The following is a 21,670-nucleotide window of genomic DNA, read 5'->3' on the forward strand; positions in this document are numbered from 1 at the left end:
GGTATAAGGATAATTTGACGAGGACACTCGCACTTTATATTTATGACTGATGGACTGTTATGGACAAAAACCAGACGGACATATTGAATAATCCAGGACAAAGGACAATTAACCCACGGTAATAAACTAAAATCAACACGTCAAACATCATGATTACGGAAGTTTAAATAAGCATAATTGTTTTATTGTATTTTTCATCGTACTTTTATTTACTCGCTATTTTATTTAACGTCATTTATTTATTGTCATTTATTTTTCGCTACTTTAATTATTGTCATTTATATTTTGCATTAGGTTTTAATTGTAACTTAAAATATAAAATCGACAAACCAGTCATTAAACGGTAAACCCCCTTTTATATATTATTAATATAATATATTTTGTACAAATATAATTGTTTAAAAATATAGTGTAAAATAAGCCAGCTCCATGTGGAACGAACCGGACTTACTAAAAACTATACTACTCTACGATTAGGTACACTGCCTATAGTGTTGTAGCAAGGTTTAGGTATATCCCATCTGTAAATAAATAATAAATATCTTGTGTAAAATTGTATCGTATTTAATAGTATTTCCTAGTAAAATATAAGCTATTTCATATACGCCTCTGCGCACATCAACCACCCATGTATAGAGGTTATGAATGGAACATACTCTTTCTTCAAACCACGAATTAAATATCTTCGCAACCGAGATTCACTAATTTTCTCGTTTGTATCAATCTCTGAAATTTCAGAACAAAGAGTTTTCACCCGTAAGAAATATTCAGAAACTGACATACCTTCTTGTCTTGAGATTGCTAACTCATTTTCCAGGAATTGCAACCGTGCGGTATTCTTCTTGGTAAAGAGTTTCTCAAGAGTATCCCAAACCTCCTTTGGCGAGTTAAGATCACGAACGTGTTCTATGAACTCTTTGCTAATTGATGTCCTCAACGCAAAGAGAGCCTTCCCACACTTAATCTTCCATTTTCTTCGTGACTCGCCTTGCTCAAGAGTTTCTACGGGAATTATGGCATCGCTTCCGGCCACAAGTTCCCATAGGTCTTGACCTTGGAGATAAGCTTCCATACACATCTTCCAATACTTGTAGTTGTTGCCTACAAGTCTTTCCATACCATTGAACATACCTCCATTGTTTACATTTGAGACTTCCATTTATGATTAGCAAGAAACTAGTTTACACTTTGAGTAATTGCATACAAAGTTTAACTTAGGACTAAACTTATAATCAAGTTTATAACCAAGCTCTTGATACCATAAAATAATTAACAACTTGCTAGAATAGAAGTTTAATAAACAAAATATGAACAAAGAATGTACAAACTTGAAGTGTATTGTAAATGGTTTTTCTTATTTTCAAATGTTACATACTACCTCTTTAAATACAAGAGAAATATTAAATGCATAATAAATGCAAACCAACTATACCTATGAAATATTAAATGCTAGATATAAAAGAGATATCCTATAATCTCTATATTAAATGCAAGATATCTTAGAGATATGCAAAATCTCTATATTAAATGCAAGATATATCTTGTGACAATAGAATCCATTTAATTAGATTGCACTAATATTTTAACAATTTTCGCTATCTAGCTAGTTCTCTGGGTACATGTATGTAACATTAATGTCCTTAGCACCATGTTTGTTGCAAGCTTATCTGCAGCATCATCAGACCGAGGTCCTGCGGTTGGGGCCAGGTGGGTGGTGGGTGGGCAGATGTATTGAATAAATGGTGGATTAGGGTTATAAATGAATGGTAGAGTAGTATAGATGCACAAAGTTGAATTCAGTGTGTGGGGAGGGTATGTTTTAAATGTATAGGTTATACAGTAACATGTACACTTGTACTAGTGGCTCTTGATGAAGATTTATAAATTCTGCTATGTGATGCTTGAAATAGTTCGACCCAACTTTGCATCGTCATAAGATCATCATCTTGCTGTCGTCAACCTGACCTCACCTGTACGGTCGTACTTTAATTTTATCCCACATTCCTACTCTCTCCGAGTATATATGTATATGGATACATGTATTATTTGTTTTTTTGGTAATCATGGTATCCGGTTTTTGACTTACTAAATGGGACAAGGCAGAGCTGATTAATCGTATAGAGTATTTATTTTGTTTTTTTTTTAAATGTTGTGACAATAGTATCATCATGATATTATATTTTGGGACTATGACGAATTTACATTTTTTTCAAAGCTTTGGACAAAACACTTTGTACTGAAAAATTGTGAATATACACCATATGTTTAACATGGTTCGAACAAACCCATATGTTCGAATCTAGTGAACGGCTCTTGAAAACTTCGTTGCCCGGACAATACGCTCACGTACACTAGGTTCGAACGCGGCCTTATTCGAACCTAACTTTTTTTTTTCTCGAACCTTTATATAAATACAAGGAGTTTGAACACAAACGAGTACGAACATGTTCGACGTTCGAACATGTTGGTAGCCGAATCACCCATTTACTAATAGGTTGGTTTCAAATGATGATGACGACGAAGATAAAGATGTAGACCAAAGAAACTTGCGACAAATCAATCCAATTTAATCTCAAACGAGTTGATATTTTTGGAGTATGCCACCTTTACTAAGTGACACTCAATCCCATGTCTAACAATTAACATCAATAACAACATAATGATAAAACTTCGAACGACGAACATGTTCGAACGACGTACATGCTCGAACCTCTCATTGTATTTATGACAAAGGTTCGAACAATGTCATGTTCGTCTGTTCGAACCTAGTGCACGGGAACACAATTGAATTTTGTTCGGACAACGATGTTTTTAAGACCCGTTCACTAAGTTAGAACATAGCACTACAACAAATTTAACAATTGTTCACACATATTTTTACACACTTATAGGAAAGTGTGAGATTTTTGTCAAATTTCTCACACTTCTAAATATGTATAAGTTTGCTACATTTATAAATGTTGAATGTTATTTATTTTTCACACATAAAATTGTAGAAAAAGTTTGTTCACACTTATTAGTGTGTACAAACACAAATTTAATCATATTTAAAAATGTGAGTAAATTTTTTACACCTCGTTTCTTCACACAAGGGAGCGTGAACAAATCTAGTGCGACAAAATTAACTTAACACTCTTAAGTGTGGTTATATTTATGATTATACACACAAATTAGTGTAAAATTTTTTTCCTACATTTTTATGTTTGAAACTATAATGATATTCTACACTTATAAATATAATACATTCACACACATTTACAAATGTGAGTAATTTAACAAAAAAGTACACACTTTTTAAAAGTGTGTAAATTTATGTGTGGTTAATTAGCAAATTTATTTTAGTGTGGGTTTGTTCGAACCTATTGTCTATATCCGCAAATTTTCAATAAAAAATGTATTTTGTCCGAATGCTTTGAAAAAATTGCAACTTTTTCATAATATCTTATATTTTGCTAGATACTAATATATATATGTAGAAAAGACAAAACTACACATATATCATATACGGAGTATGAAATGTTAGAAAATGGGTATGAATTGACTGTCTGGATTCGTTCTTGAATCATATGTTCACTTTCTCTATAGAGTATTTCGACCCAACGATTGCCTCGGTTGCACGAAATCTTTACAGGGATAAGACAAGAACGCATTCAGTGTTTTTGGCAGTGAAATCACTAATCAAATTATCTGAGAGAATTGTGTGTGTTTTATGTGTGTGTGACAGTTAGTAGTCAACTCTTACGGGTGTGTGTACTCCACACTCTCCGAACACGTTGTTAAGTATAGCTAGCTAACACATGAATTCAAGTAAATCGCAACTAACTAAAATACACGTTTGATGACACTAAAATCAGCAACGTGAAATTGTGGATGGAATGATAAATAAGCAACTACTCCGTACTATATGGAGATCAGAACAGTAAGAATATGTCATTTTTATGCTCATCTGCTGGCCTGCTACACAAATATGTTGTCCCCACACTTTTTAATTTATTTATGGAGGGTGGGCCCACCACAACCACTGTTTTCTTTTCGGGGATGACCTCTGCTACCTATAAATTAATGGACACATACAATTGATATGTACGCATATCTGGTCAAAATTAATTCATCAAGGCCTTGTTTAACAGGTTATATACGAAACATGATTAACCATATTTAAGATTCTTTTTTACCTGTATCAGGCCTATAGTTTTTATCAAAGATTGGATATTTGTATTGATCTAAGGACATATAATTCTTGATTACATTGTAAAATTAACATACAGGAAACGAAATTAGTAATTCTTTAATCTCAAGTTTTTTAAAACCAAGATCTCAGATGATGTCAGTTTGTGTATGATTCTAATAGATCAGTAAAAAAGAACTTGCAGTAAAAATACCTATGAAGAAGTCTAATATATACACGGGTTCCTTAGATCAGGAGTTCGACTCCTGTGTGGTGTAGCATTGCACGCAAGGTTACCCTTAACCCTTAAATTTCACCTAAAGGTGCCTTCGACACATCGTGTTGCGAGGACAGTGGGGGAGGGGGGTTTACCGCCATTGCCCTCGGATTGGGCCAGATTTCCTCACAGACAGCAGTTGAGGGCAGGTTATGCAATTGCGGGAGATGAACGTGTGAGTGGTTTAGTCTCTCGAGTGATCTCAAATTGTTGTTCAAAAAAGATTGACATGATGGCATCAACTGTAATCGAGTGAATCTTTTGAAACCGGTTGAAAAATTAGCCATGTATGTATAATATGATCAAAGGAAAGAGAAACAAAGCAATCAAGATGGTTTTTGAGTGTGAAATATAGACTAAATTAAAGCAATCGAAAACTATTAAGTGTATGGGGACCCAATTGGTAGGAGAGGGAATTCCCCATAGACTATGCATACATTTGTTTTTCTCATATTCGATGGGAACTTTGGTTTGCACCTTTACAGTTTATATTCTCGTTTTTGCGTTGTGAGCTCTGGTTTAGGTTTAGTTTTTAGTTGAGATCATTGTTGTATGTTTATCTGTGTTGGAGCTAGTCGGTTCATTGCGTCACACATTGGAAAGTGATGCATATATAAGTTTATGGGAACCTCCTTCTATCACCAATTGGTTTTAGAGTAATGTGAAACTAATGAGTTTATATGTTGTACATGTTGTTGGACTTTGAAAACGAAGTATTCCTTTATAGTTATAAAGTTTTAGTTTTTTTTTTTGTTTTTTTGTTTTGTTTTGGTCAAAATAAAATATATATGAGTAGAATCAGTCGTTGTCCATCTGTAAGGGAGACATATAATTCCACTTAATATTATTATCTCTTGTTATATTCACCAGTCACTTTTACATATGTAACAATCAGACGCAAATTAAGGAAAATATTTTAAGCATATTACAGGATCATTTATCATGGTATATAAGAGTACTAATTACATGTTACAAAGATACTTGGATCTTGTTAGTCTTCCTACATTTGTATGCAAGTGATCAGTTCTTCACCCATAAGAAGAGAGACAATGATATAAAAAGTGCAGGTCTGTTATGTATAAGTCAGAGGAGGCATAAAAAGTGAAGGCATATACATTGTCAGTCAGTCAGTCAGTCCAGTATATGTGCATGCAGCTGCCTCAACATCTAATTCCTTATGGGACCAGACTTTGACCTACCACATCCCGTATACCTTTCTACATATTACTTTAGTGGTTACATACCGATATCTTTACGATAGGTTTCAGATTCAAACCTCACTACCACCATATTTTGGTGATCAGGAAAAAGGGTCAGCTGTACGGTCGCACAAGGCCCAATGTATATAGGGCCCAAATTTTGTTTTGCCTAATATTCATTTGTTAATTAAAGGTTAAATTTTTTTTTAAAAATCAAATGTACAGCTTTATGACTTTCTTAGTATTATGAACTTTATGACTTTCTTACTATATATGAAAAAATTTCGTATATAAAGGGCTCACTTTTATTTATTGAACCTGACCCATAAAATTGATAGGACAGCCCTGTCAGAAACGGTAACGGGATAGTTCAATTAGGCCGAGTACGTCTGACTAAGAATAGTTTTCTTTTCTGTGTAGCTCGAATAGGAAAAACATCATCCGTTTATTCAATTATTTTATAACTTAATGTCACACCACAACAAGTACTAGTGTATTGGTCGCACCCTTTATTTTTTACATTTACTTCTTATATAAGTACACAACCTGAATAACTGAGATTCACTACAACACTCCTACACCATCATATATTCATTAGTAAAATGTGCTAACAGAAAGCTAAACTTAGGATTTAAAGGGAAGACCAATTTAGAAAGAAGAAGAGCTAGATCAGTAGTTACGTACAATGGAGTGGAGTAGCAGCAGTTCCTTACCGTTTATTCCTCCTCGGCCTACACAAAGTTCTTTTGCCTTCATTTACAACTATAACAATGACTCTTACCTATACCCATCTGGTAATTCACTCGACGTAGATGCTTTTCGATTGTTTTATTTTGTGTATTTTTCATTTTTAACTGGGATCCTTTCATACTGAAACGAACATATATGAAAATGTCTTGTCAGTTATCACTAACAAAAATTAGATGTAACACGGAGGCCCGACATTTTGCTGACAAGACTATACGTAACGGGGTGTGAAAGACCCAAACTAACGCCCAAAAAGGTGACATGGCTTGGGTAACGCCTTCTGACGAGCCTAACAAAGGCGTCCGAATTTAACATTTTCCATTCATATTTTTACACATCACCCAAACTCATCCTACAAAAATTTGACACTCAACACTGTTTACCGTCAAAACATGACATTGCCAAGTCACAATCGTAAAACCATTTTTCCTTCAAAAAGTGCAAAATCTAACTCAGACATCAGTTGCGGGTGGCCTAATATACTAAAAACAAATTACCATTAAATAAATATTATATTAATTTTGAAAACAGGGGGAGCAGAGATGGAGCAACAGATGATTCCGCAGGGATCATCAGCAATGATGGAGTTGAGCCAACTTAATTATGATAACAATCATGATAAGAAGAAAAGATTAACAAGCAAACAACTCGAAGCGTTGGAAAATAGTTTTCAGGAGGAGGTTAAACTGAACCCTGATCGAAAGACGAAGCTTGCGCATGAACTAGGATTGCAGCCCAGACAAGTTGCGGTTTGGTTCCAGAACAGACGGGCTCGATGGAAGGCTAAGCAGCTCGAGTGCTTGTATGATACACTTAAACAAGACTTTGATGCTGTTTTTAGAGAGAAACAAAAACTTCAAGATGAGGTATGTATTTACATATGTGCATAACACAATTTTCCCTCCCTAAATAACATTGTATTGCATACTACATCAAAATAACTCATATCTTGGCACTTAACTATAGGCAAAGCTGCAAATTTGAAAGGATTTCTAAAAGCAATTTTTTCGCAAGTTCATTCACTTTTAAAAAAGAGAAACTTAATACTTGAAGAGATATAGTATATATTTACAAAAATTTTACAAACAAAAATTTACAAAGCATGTGATTTTGATCAATTAAATAACATATTATTTTCTCTTTCTTAATTCTCTTCTTTTACATGATTGGTGCACTTCATTATGTATAGACTTTTTTTTAGAAATTTTGTATGTCTAGTATTGCTCAAACTTAATATATAAATACATTAACGTCGAACTTTAACATATAAATATACTTAAAAAAAATTGAGTCGTCGGGGGTGGCCGACCCCGATTACCCCTTCATAGATTCACCCCTGCTTTTTAGTATGATCATAAACTTTCAAACATTTACAAATCTAAATATGAGGATTTTGTTTATGCTAATGATATCGGTTTTTTTTCTTTTCTTTTCTTTTTTTTTTTTTTTTTTTTTTTTTTTTGCAAAAGTAAATAGAAAATATCAGGAGTTTGTTAGATGATAAACTTTTTAATCCATGCGACCATGCTTATATATAAAGTGGCCACTAATTTTTGCAATATTGATTTTTATTCTACACGTAAAAAAGTATGTTAACTTCATTTAATAAAGGTACATGCATTGAGAAGCATACTCAAAGAACATGGTAGCAAAAGACAAACAGCAGTTTCTACAACAGGGTCGGGCGATGAGACCGTTGAAAGCATGCCGGTTGCACCTATTCAAGGCTCGAACCACTATTCGCACCAGGGTGCGATTGTGACTGAACAAACCACCGGGGCTACTTTTGACTGCAACTATATGATGAATTATGAACCGATGCACAGTTCCTCTTATTCCAACTGTTGGAGGTTTTATTGAAATTTCGTGTAGGGTAAAATAATCGATAGCCGGGTAAATCACTGAATCGTGGTATCACTTTCCGAAAGTAATTATTCGACCCTTATTGCCTGGGTTACACGAATATCACTTTGGGATACGACAGAGATTAGTTCTTGTTATTGGCAATAAACAAGAACTCTTTTGCATAAGAGTATTAAGGTGTTTTTGTGTGTTTATTCTCATGAATAATAGTCCATATTTATAGGCACCCAAAAACAAGTATTATTACACGATGGAGATGTTTCACCTACTCCACGATAGAGATGTTTCACTAACTCCACGATGGAGATGTTTCACTAACTCCACGATGGAGATGCTTTGTGACGACCCGGAAATTTTCGACCAAATTTAAACTTAATTTCATATGACTTCGACACGATAAGCAAAGTTTGTTAGGTTGAGTCTCAGAAATTTTGAACTGTTTCATATATTCAATTACCCTTCGACTGTTCTCGACGATTCACGAAGAATTAATTGTAAATAGATATGTGTGTATGTATATATAAATAATAATTCGAAATATAATTTGAAGTATTATATGTTGTTGTTATTAAAAATTAATAAAATAAAAATAGGATATTATAATAATTATTATTTAAAATATATCTCTATATATAAATAAAGTATATTAAAAATAAATATTAAATGATTTTAATACTCGTTTGTTGTTCAGATTGATATTAAGCGAGTTAAATTCAAACTTGTGTAATTTTAAAATAAACGGTGATACGAAAATGAGTTCTATAAATTTTAGGCTTATTAAAAATGTATATATGAACTATTTGTTGAATTTTAAAACTTTTATATTTTACTTGGGGTTGGGAGTGAATAATTAATGTAATTTTTATTTAATAGTTAATGATCGAATTTTATACCATAATGACAAAAATAAATAATTATAGTTAATCTAAAAGTTTGGGATTTTTCTGAACACTTTTATCCGCCACTGATTTCGCACGATACACAGCCCGTGAAAACTGTCGGTAGAGTAAGTTAAATTAAGCGGCTGCTAATGTGAGATTACTATTCGAATTTACTGTGCTTTCTTTATGAATCATTCATTAATATTATTAATTAATATTTAATAGTAATATATTTATATATAACTCTGATGTTGCGCGAGGTGTATATAAAATACTATTAATTTTTACAAGAAAATACTATTAAATGCGATACAATTTTACACAAGATATTTATTTATTTATAGAATGGATATACTTAAACCTTGCTACAACACTTATAGGCAGTGTACCTAATCGTACAGTAGTTTAGTTTTTAGTAAGTCCGGTTCGTTCCACAGGGAAAATCTTTAAACAAAGCTTAACGCTATATTAGTTTACTTTTATAAAAATACAAATATATATATAAGTAATATTATTATTATAAAGGGGGGTTTTTACCGTTTAATGACCGGTTTGTCGATTTTAAAACTTTAGTCGCAGTTAAAACCAAATGTAAAATAATAAATAAATACAAGACTTAAATTAAAGCGTAAAGTAAATAACGATAATGAAATTGCGAATAATAAAAGTGCGATAAAATAAACTTGCGATAATTAAAAAGTACGAAAATTAAAGTGCAATTAAATACAATAACAATAAATAAAATGCGATAATTAGAAGTGCAATTAAATATAAAATAAAGGAAATTAAATATGAAATAAAAGAATTATGCTTATTTAAACTTCCGTAATCATGATGCTTGACGTATTGATTTTAGTTTTATGCCCATGGGTTAATTGTCCTTTGTCCTGGATTATTTAATATGTCCGTCTGGTTTTTGTCCATAACAGTCCATCAGTCATAAATATAAAGTGCGAGTGTCCTCGTCAAATTATCCTTTTACCCGAAGTTAAATATTCCAACTAATTGGGGACTTAAACTGTAACAAGATTTTAATACTTTGTTTAATAATTACACCAGGATGTCGACTGAGTGTAACCCAAGGTTTTAATATTTTGTTATCAATTATACCAAGTGTCCTTGTACATAATTTCACCCCTGTTTTAATTATTCTAGTGGCTATTAATCCATTCCCGTGTCCGGTTAAATGAACGATTATTCGTACATATAAATACCCCGCCCATCGTGTCCGATCGAGTGTATATGGTAATTTATAGGGAAGCCCAATTGTAAATCTTTATATTAACATTAACAAACTATCAATTAGTTAAACAAATATAAAGCCCATTAATAGCCCATAGTCTAATTTCCACAAGTGTCGTTCTTTTGTCCAAACCCCAATTATGGTACAAAGCCCAATTACCCAATTTTAGTAATTAGCCCAACATCATGATTACTTCGTTTTAAATAAGCATAATAATAACTTAGCTACGAGACATTAAATTAAAAAGGTTGAACATAACTTACAATGATTAAAAATAGCGTAGCGTTACACGGACAGAATTTCGACTTACACCCTTACAATATTTGCTAACATACCCTTATTATTAGAATTAAAATTAAAATTAAAATTAAAATTATAATATATATATATATATATAATACGTTTTATGAGAGAAGAAGAAAAAGGATGATGAAAATGATCAGAATTCGGTTGGCTTTATAGGCAGTTTCAAAATTAGGGTCTCCGCGACTCGCGTAGTTTTTGCACTGCAAACTCCGCAACTCGCGGAGTTTGCTTTTACAGCTCACACAAGTTTGGAGCCTTTCTTGCCGATGGTTTATTTTATTTATATAATATATAAATAATTATAAGAATTATTTAAATATTATATTATATTTATGTGTATAGTTGACTTGTAATTTTTAGTCCGTTGCGTCGAGCGTTGAGAGTTGACTCTGGTCCCGGTTCCGGATTTTCGAACGTCCTTGCGTACAATTTAATATCTTGTACTTTGCGTTTTGAATCTTGTACTCTTGTAATTTCGAGACGTTTCTTATCAATAATTGGAACCTCTTTGATTGTCTTTTGTACTTTTGAGCTTTTTGGTCGTTTGCGTCTTCAATTCGTCGAATCTGTCTTTTGTCTTCACCTTTTATTATTTAAACGAATATCACTTGTAAATAGAACAATTGCAACTAAAAGCTTGTCTTTCTTGAGGAATAATGCTATGAAATATATGTTCGTTTTTAGCATTATCAAATATTCCCACACTTGAGCGTTGCTTGTCCTCAAGCAATATCGTCTTGAAATACTAGAATCAATTCTTTATTCTTCACACTTTGTACATCAGTGATTTTTATACGGCGGTATAAACAATGGTAGTAACGATATGGTTTACAGTCCCACATGACTATAAAAATTTAGATCCATTAAGGAAATTGGATCTTTATGAAAACATTTGATCTTTTGAAAATTAAATCTAGTTTTTACCCTAGATAAGTTTTCCGGAATAACCCTTTACCGGTGTTTGCAAATTATTTTTGTGGGTTTGGTGGGTTTCAGATTTGAAAATTTTAGCTCAAAACTTGCGGTTTTGTGTCACCCACTTGCTAACCTTGTATTTGGAAAGCAACACGTCCAGTTTACTTGTCCCGTATATTAGCTTTCGGTAAACTACCGTCCAGTTGTAAAGGAAAGCGTTGAACAAGCAACTGTTAAGGCAATGTCCCCTGACATGCTTTTAATTATGGTCTATAACGTGTCGGACGCAATTACTATCCTTGGTAGGAGCAATAGTAAAGCTCACCCTTATGATTTTTCGGTCTGGCACAAGGTCCTGTCTTTGACCACTATGCAACCACCGTTCTTACGGTTGACACCCGATTTAGTTCAGGTGACCTAATGAATTCCAGGTGAATTCCTAGGATTTTACGTTCAATGGTAATGAACGCATTGAAAATAGGGTTTTCAGAAAATAAATCGGTTTGTAATTTTGATCAAAATATTTTCTCGTTCAAGCTCGAGTTTAGATATCATTGAATTCCATGAGTTTGTAATTCTCAATCTTTAAGGTCAATCTCAAGGATTGAGTAATATCAGGCTTAAAAGCTGATTTTTAGTCTTTAAGGAGATTATCCTTTCTGGGGATCTGATTCATTAGTCTTATCCAGCTAATTTGCATGGTGCCCCCCATTTTACGAGATAAATCCTTCTCATGGTTAGGATAAATCTGACCACTTGGCGACCCTGTTTAATGCTGAGGTCCGTGGATTTCCTGCTGATTTTAGTGATGACTTTTCTAGATTTTTCGTCAACCTACAGCTGGTCTGGACGACAACTTCCTGACTTAAATCAAGAAGCGCGTGTCTTTTTCGGAAGACTTTACTTCCTTTTAATGATGGAATTGATTCATCGTGTAGATCCATCTTTCTTACAGTAAATCAGGTAAAACTTTTTAGTTTAGTCCAAAGCAAAAGTATTTTCAGTTATTTGTACAAAAATATGTGATATATGTTTTGAATAACTTGGAGAATTTTCCCACACTTGGCTTTTATTTTCCTTTTTATCGTCCTCTATTCCATTTTAAATGAATTTTAACATTTTGGTTTGTTTCTCAATTTATGTCCTTTCTGAGGTAACAATAATTTCGGTGTTAAAACCTAGTTTTATCGTTCATAAATATGTATAAACATGATTTTGAGTTCATTTAATTGAAAATTTTGAAAAATTTTACTAGAATTGGGTAGTCAGTATATAAGACTAGGGCTGTTCTTTATTATCAGAGAGCACTAGATTCTAATACAACTACTGCTTTACTAGTATTTTTAATGGTAACCAAGTGTTTATGATAAAAATTTTAAAATCCGAAAGAATTTAACCCCTTCCCACACTTAAGATCTTGCAATGCCCTCATTTGCAAGAAATCAGTAACAATTTAAATTATGGAGGGTGATTTGTGTGAAAATGATTAAATTTTTACCAAAGTTTCCAAATATATTGGCGTTTGTTTGCTGAATGATAAATGGTGCACATCATTTGTTCATTCCGTCTTGTTGTTATTTCACATATATTTTGCATCTTGTCGTCAAAATTAGTTGCTTTTGCTGAACTTAATGCCAGTCTTTGAAAATGCGTTGTTTTACCCTGTTGTGTACATAAGATAAACTGCAAACATATATATATATTTTTGAAGTTTGGTTTATTACCCCACATTCAAAAATTATTAAAATCTAAGAATAAAAGTTAGAAAATTATAAAAATTATTACAATATTAACATAAGTATTAAACGTATCAACATTACTGAAATGTCCCGTTCTTATTGATTAAAAACGTTCCATATTAATTGATTTCGTTGCGAGGTTTTGACCTCTATATGAGACGTTTTTTTAAAGACTGCATTCATTTTTAAAACAAACCATAACCTTTATTTCATAGATAAAGGTTTTAAAAAGCTTTACGTAGATTATCAAATAATGATAATCTAAAATATCCTGTTTACACACGACCATTACATAATAGTTTACAATACAAATATATTACAACAAAATAAGTTTCTTGAATGCAGTTTTTACACAATATCATACAAGCATGGACTCCAAATCTCGTCCTTATTTAAGTATGCGATAGCGGAAGCTCTTAATAATCACCTGAGAATAAACATGCTTAAAACGTCAACAAAAATGTTGGTGAGTTATAGGTTTAACCTATATATATCAAATCATAATAATAGACCACAAGATTTCATATTTCAATACACATCCCATACATAGAGATAAAAGTCATTCATATGGTGAACACCTGGTAACCGACATTAATAAGATGCATATATAAGAATATCCCCATCATTCCGGGACACCCTTCGGATATGATATAAATTTCGAAGTACTAAAGCATCCGGTACTTTGGATGGGGCTTGTTGGGCCCGATAGATCTATCTTTAGGATTCGCGTCAATTAGGGTGTCTGTTCCCTAATTCTTAGATTACCAGACTTAATAAAAAGGGGCATATTCGATTTCGATAATTCAACCATAGAATGTAGTTTCACGTACTTGTGTCTATTTTGTAAAACATTTATAAAACCTGCATGTATTCTCATCCCAAAAATATTAGATTTTAAAAGTGGGACTATAACTCACTTTCACAGATTTTTACTTCGTCGGGAAGTAAGACTTGGCCACTGGTTGATTCACGAACCTATAACAATATATACATATATATCAAAGTATGTTCAAATATATTTACAACACTTTTAATATATTTTGATGTTTTAAGTTTATTAAGTCAGCTGTCCTTGTTAGTAACATACAACTAGTTGTCCACAGTTAGATGTACAGAAATAAATCGATAAATATTATCTTGAATCAATCCACGACCCAGTGTATACGTATCTCAGTATTGATCACAACTCAAACTATATATATTTTGGAATCAACCTCAACCCTGTATAGCTAACTCCAACATTCACATATAGAGTGTCTATGGTTGTTCCGAAATATATATAGATGTGTCGACATGATAGGTCGAAACATTGTATACGTGTCTATGGTATCTCAAGATTACATAATATACAATACAAGTTGATTAAGTTATGGTTGGAATAGATTTGTTACCAATTTTCACGTAGCTAAAATGAGAAAAATTATCCAATCTTGTTTTACCCATAACTTCTTCATTTTAAATCCGTTTTGAGTGAATCAAATTGCTATGGTTTCATATTGAACTATATTTTATGAATCTAAACAGAAAAAGTATAGGTCCATAGTCGGAAAAATAAGTCACAAGTCATTTTTGTAAAGGTAGTCATTTCAGTCGAAAGAACGACGTCTAGATGACCATTTTAGAAAACATACTTCCACTTTGAGTTTAACCATAATTTTTGGATATAGTTTCATGTTCATAATAAAAATCATTTTCTCAGAATAATAACTTTTAAATCAAATTTTATCATAGTTTTTAATTAACTAACCCAAAACAGCCCGCGGTGTTACTACGACGGCGTAAATCCGGTTTTACGGTGTTTTTCGTGTTTCCAGGTTTTAAATCATTAAGTTAGCATATCATATAGATATAGAACATGTGTTTAGTTGATTTTAAAAGTCAAGTTAGAAGGATTAACTTTTGTTTGCGAACAAGTTTAGAATTAACTAAACTATGTTCTAGTGATTACAAGTTTAAACCTTCGAATAAGATAGCTTTATATGTATGAATCGAATGATGTTATGAACATCATTACTACCTTAATTTCCTTGGATAAACCTACTGGAAAAGTGAAAAATGGATCTAGCTGCAATGGATCCTTGGATGGCTCGAAGTTCTTGAAGCAGAATCATGACACGAAAACAAGTTCAAGTAAGATCATCACTTGAAATAAGATTGTTATAGTTATAGAAATTGAACCAAAGTTTGAATATGATTATTACCTTGTATTAGAATGATAACCTACTGTAAGAAACAAAGATTTCTTGAGGTTGGATGATCACCTTACAAGATTGGAAGTGAGCTAGCAAACTTGAAAGTATTCTTGATTTTATGAAACTAGAACTTTTGGAATTTATGAAGAACACTTAGAACTTGAAGATAGAACTTGAGAGAGATCAATTAGATGAAGAAAATTGAAGAATGAAAGTGTTTGTAGGTGTTTTTGGTCGTTGGTGTATGGATTAGATATAAAGGATATGTTATTTTGTTTTCATGTAAATAAGTCATGAATGATTACTCATATTTTTGTAATTTTATGAGATATTTCATGCTAGTTGCCAAATGATGGTTCCCACATGTGTTAGGTGACTCACATGGGCTGCTAAGATCTGATCATTGGAGTGTATATACCAATAGTACATACATCTAAAAGCTGTGTATTGTACGAGTACGAATACGGGTGCATACGAGTAGAATTGTTGATGAAACTGAACGAGGATGTAATTGTAAGCATTTTTGTTAAGTAGAAGTATTTTGATAAGTGTCTTGAAGTCTTTCAAAAGTGTATGAATACATATTAAAACACTACATGTATATACATTTTAACTGAGTCGTTAAGTCATCGTTAGTCGTTACATGTAAATGTTGTTTTGAAACCTTTAGGTTAACGATCTTGTTAAATGTTGTTAACCCAATGTTTATAATATCAAAAGAGATTTTAAATTATTATATTATCATGATATTATGATGTACGAATATCTCTTAATATGATATATATACATTAGATGTCGTTACAACGATAAACGTTACATATATGTCTCGTTTCAAAATCATTAAGTTAGTAGTCTTGTTTTTACATATGTAGTTCATTGTTAATATAATTAATGATATGTTTACTTATCATAATATCATGTTAACTATATATATAACCATATATATGTCATCATATAGTTTTTACAAGTTTTAACGTTCGTGAATCACCGGTCAACTTGGGTGGTCAATTATCTATATGAAACCTATTTCAATTAGTCAAGTCTTAACAAGTTTGATTGCTTAACATGTTGGAAACATTTAATCATGTAAATATCAATCTCAATTAATATATATAAACATGGAAAAGTTCGGGTCACTACAATTACAAATTACAAAATAAATAAAACTAAGTAGACTAGGGATGATACTGATACCAATAGGGGTTCCATGCATAACCATAGGTGCTATAAAATGATTCGGCTGGGTTATACGTAGGATACGGTGGTTGCATCTCTATAGACCAGGGAGGGAATATGGGTTTTGGAGTAGGAATATAGTTTCTACCTATATGTTGGCAATGAGCTATGATTTGGTTTTGATGAACTTGCCAATCTTCAAATGCTCTCTGTCTAGCATTTTCGTACTCCTGTGAAGCTATAAACCTTTGCATTTATTGCATTTCATTTCCCCCTCCTACATTACCTTGCTGTTGGTTTCTCTCAACCTGTGGATGTCTACCATGGTATTGTACTGCGGCGTTGTTTCGCCTCTTCAAAACTTTCGCACCATGGTATACATTTAAACCTATTGTATCGCGGGGTTCTGGTTCTTCGACTAATAATCCCCCCTGACTTATATCTACACCGAGATATTCAGCAATCAAAGTAATAAAAATACCACCTCCTATTATGCTATGTTGTCTCATCCCCCTAACCATAGCTGATAAATAATAACCCACACAATAAGGTATACTTACAGCGCTTTGTGGGTCTCGAATACACATATGGTAAAACAAATCCTGTTCATTTACCTTTTCCTTGTTCTTACCTCTTTGTGTAATCGAATTAGCTAAAAACCTATGCATCACTCTTAATTCAGCTCTATCTATATCCAAATAAGAGTAATTTCCCCCTTTGAATCGGTGATGGCTTGTCATTTGACTCCATACACCATGTGTATCAAAATTTTCATCTATCTTTCTACCATTTAGTATCAACCCTCTACAATCGGCAGATGCTAACTCCTCAGGCGTATATATACGTAAAGCCTGAGCCATGTCTACTAAAGACATGTGGCGCATCGAACCTCCTAACAAAAATCTAATAAAAGATCGATCGGTTAAACTAGCTACCCTATCATTTAATTCTATACTACACAACAATTCTTCACACCATACTTTATATACAGGTCTACGCATGGTGAATAAACGTACCCAGTCGTTAAAAGTAGAATTACCATACCTCTGTGCAAGTAATTCCCTAATCGGCCCGGCCAATTCTACAGCTTCTAATGGTCCCCATTCTATGACCCTCGGTACCTCAACAACTTTAGAATGAAGAGTATGCAAACCCCTTTGGTATTTTGGATAATCTATCCAAAGTCTGTCAAATCTCAGGTTCGGGTGCAAATCTTCCAAGTGCATATCAGAAAATGTCATGACTGGATGAGGTATATCTTGCTTGTAGTAGTTATCCACCTCCTGTTGTTCTGCATTCTCAGCAGGAGCATTGCGAGCTTGGGATGAAGATTCACCCCTTTCAGTCTGCAAAACACATCAAACACAATTTTTGTGCATCCAAATATGCATTAGTGTCAGCAAAATCATCAATCAAAATAATTACAATGACATGATCAATTTATATCAAACTTAAGCTCATTTTCATATTTTCATCAAATCTACACTTTTTCAAATAAGCATATACGAAAATGTTCGCCAAGTTCATAAGCATTCAACTCAAATAACATGTCAAAATAATCATTACTAGCAATTAAACAAGTTTCAAATGGCATTATCTCTCAAAAATCAAGTTCATGAATTTTTAGACTTGAAAAAGTCCACTTTAATTCTCAAAATCATGTTTAGGCTCAAAGTTTGGATCATTTAACTACCTAAACATGTTACACTACTTAATTTAGCAACAATTCATGACAAAAATCGGCCATAACCTGTTTATATCAAAAAGCCCCAAATTTGTTCAAGAACACAAACCCTAGATTACTCAAAATTTGAAGTTTAAGGCTTCTAATCATGTTAAATAGCATCAATCTAGGTTATACAAGCATAATACATAAACAATTTAAGCATAATTACACTAAAAAGCATCAAAATCAAATTGGGGAAAAAATTGCTCAAGAACACTAATTTTTGGATTAAATGGTGTTTAGGTGTAGAAATTTACCGTTTTTCTTGAGTAATTCCTTGATAGCATCCTTCTCAACATGATTTTAGTAAAAGATTTGATGATTAACGGTTAAAAATTGTGATTTTGGGGGTGTTTTTGCGTGTATTTTCGGCAGTATTTTCGCTGTATGTGTTTTTGTGGTGTGTGGTTTGAGCTGTTCTTTGCGTTTTATTTTTTTCTGTATTTTGGTCCCTCCGTGAGTCGCGGGGTTTAAAGCTTCAAACTCCGCGAGTCGCGGAGTTTTTTTTTTTTTTTTATAACATTTTATATTAATTAAAACAATTAAGTAATTAATTTTAAAATTTTGTTTCCCTTGTTATTTAGGACGAGGTCGTTTCGGTTCGATGTCCTAGTCCGTCCTTCGACAAAATTTTAAAATTTGTCTTTTTGTAGCGATTGTTTTAAAAGCTAAGATTTTTTGGGGTTTTTTAATGTTTTTGGCATACTTTAATTCAATAAGATTAAAAATAATGATAATAAAAGTTCTCGTCCCTCCCTTGGGTAAAGCAATTTCGGTTTAAAGACCTAGTCTTCAACTTACGACGAATTTTAAAAATCATATTTTTAACTTAATGAGATAAAGTAAATTTTTGTTTTTAAATTCACACAATTTAAATATAAAATTCAAAATTAATATTAAAAATTCACACCAAACTTAAAATTTGAAATGCATAAAATTAAAAATTCATATTTTTTAAAAAATTAAAGATTCACACCAAACTTAATTTAAAAATTCATATTATAAATTCACACCAAACTTATATTAATTTTTACAATTTTAAATATATTGTTTTTACAAAGTTTACAATATTAATTTAAGATTTAAATATTAATTTTAAAAACATGGTAAAAATAAAATTAAAAATCTTTTTGGCTTTTTATCCCACTTTAATCAATCAAATATTATCAAAAATATGCGCCCCTCTTTTCGGTAAAGTAATTTCGGTTCCAAGACCTAATTTAACTCATGACGAAATTTTGAAATATTTTGGGTTGATTGATTAAAGATATTTATACCTTAAGAATAAACGTTTAAATTTCGCAGTGATGTAATAAATTTTTGAATGATATCAATAATTTCGGTCGCCAAACCTAATTTTATTCAATACCAATTTAATACTTTATAGCGAACAAATTAGCGTTTATTATCAAAAGGTTAAAAGTAAAAAAAAATAAAATAAAAACTGTACAAACATACCTGTGAAATAGATTTCTTAGTTATATGATCTATCCCATTCATAAGATAGTCGGTTTAATTGGTTTTCCATAGCTACATAGGCGTAACCTCGAGCATTCAGTGTCTTTTCTTCTAAACATATGAACGGTCCGTCTCTGCATAAAGTAACAAATTCGGTATTTGAATAGGTTTGATTATTTGAACATTTACCCCCATGTGACCATTTTCCGCATTTGTGACATCTTTCTAGGTGTCGTGCTCTTCTTTTTGCTGCGGATTTTGATTTTCCTTTACCAAATTGTAACTTATTATCTTCGCATCTGGATTCTTTTCTAACTCCGTCCAATCTTTCTCTGATTACTGATACTATTTCACTCGGAAGTGTGTCATTATTACGTTTAGTGATCAAAGCGTGTAGCATTAGACCATGGTTTAGTTCACAGGCAGTCTTCATTTCCTAAAAAAATAAAAATTCAGAATGGGGGGAGAAGACTAGTTCTTTAGGGTCTGCTAGGGAAAGACCATTCGGGTTCCATTTTCGAGAACTACACGAAAACAGACAATCTAACTCTAACAGAAATACATAAACCCCTTTAAAGACTTGATTCTCCCCACACTTAGTTAGCTGTGGTATCGAAATTGTGATTAACTTCATTGTCAACTTTCATCGGACCATGTATGTAATGTTTAATTCTGTGACCATTAACTTTAAATTCAATTCCATTTGAATTTATTAATTCTATCGTTCCGTATGGGAAAACTCTTTTGACTATGAATGGTCCAGACCATCTTGATTTCAATTTTCCAGGAAATAGCTTGAATCGTGAATTGAAAAGAAGAACTCTGTCTCCTTTAAATTCTTTTGAACTTCTGATTCTTTTATCATGCCATTTCTTCGTTCTTTCTTTATAGATTAACGAATTTTCGTATGCTTCATGTCTTAATTCTTCTAATTCGTTTAGTTGACTTAATCGTAGACGTCCGACTTCATGTAAATCAAGATTACATGTCTTCAAAGCCCAAAATGCTTTGTGTTCAATTTCTACTGGAAGATGACATGCTTTTCCATAAACAAGTCTAAAAGGTGTGGTTCCAATTGGAGTTTTGTAGGCTGTTCTAAAAGCTCAGAGTGCATCCTCCAATTTAATGGACCATTCCTTCGGATTTGATCCTACGGTTTTTTCTAGAATACGTTTTAAAGCTCGGTTGGTATTTTCAACTTGTCCACTTGTTTGTGGATGATATGCGGTGGAGATTTTATGAGTTACTCCATATCTTTTAAGAACTTTCTCAAGTTGATTATTACAAAAATGAGTACCCCGATCACTTATTAAAGCTTTCGGTGTTCCAAACCTTGCAAAAAGACGTTTTAAAAAGTTGACTACAACTCGTGCATCGTTAGTTAGGAGAGCTTGTGCTTCCGCCCATTTAGATACATAATCAATGGCTACGAGTATATATAGATTATTATGAGATTTTGGAAATGGACCCATAAAGTCAATACCCCAAATGTCAAATACTTCACATACTTGGATGACATTTTGTGGCATTTCATCACGTTGACTTATTTTTCCTGCCCTTTGACAAGCATCACAGGATTTGCAAAGAAGGTGTGCGTCTTTGTAAATTGTAGGCCAATAGAATCCAGCATCATAAACTTTTCTTGCTGTTAGTTGAGGCCCATAATGCCCTCCTGTTGGTCCTGTGTGACAATGGTTTAATATTTTACTAGCTTCATCTCCAAATACACATCGGCGTATTATTCCATCGGGACAACTTTTAAACAGATATGGATCTTCCC

General features: G+C 32.5%; 2 protein-coding genes across 2 annotated transcripts; one reads left to right on the top strand and one right to left on the bottom strand.

Annotated features, from left to right (window-relative positions):
- Positions 1-592: 592 nt before the first annotated feature.
- LOC139855285 (uncharacterized) lies at positions 593-1,159 on the bottom strand. The gene has a single exon (XM_071844520.1). It carries the CDS (start codon positions 1,157-1,159, stop codon positions 593-595), a length of 567 nt encoding a protein of 188 aa, XP_071700621.1.
- Positions 1,160-6,299: 5,140 nt separating this feature from the next.
- LOC139855286 (putative homeobox-leucine zipper protein ATHB-51) lies at positions 6,300-8,251 on the top strand. Its single transcript, XM_071844521.1, has 3 exons — positions 6,300-6,438; positions 6,923-7,257; positions 8,003-8,251. The coding sequence occupies exons 1-3, from the start codon at positions 6,330-6,332 to the stop codon at positions 8,249-8,251; spliced, it is 693 nt and encodes a 230-aa protein (XP_071700622.1). The 5' UTR covers positions 6,300-6,329.
- Positions 8,252-21,670: the final 13,419 nt, after the last annotated feature.

Source organism: Rutidosis leptorrhynchoides, chromosome 6 (assembly GCF_046630445.1).
Source record: "Rutidosis leptorrhynchoides isolate AG116_Rl617_1_P2 chromosome 6, CSIRO_AGI_Rlap_v1, whole genome shotgun sequence".
Classification (NCBI taxonomy): domain Eukaryota; kingdom Viridiplantae; phylum Streptophyta; class Magnoliopsida; order Asterales; family Asteraceae; genus Rutidosis; species Rutidosis leptorrhynchoides.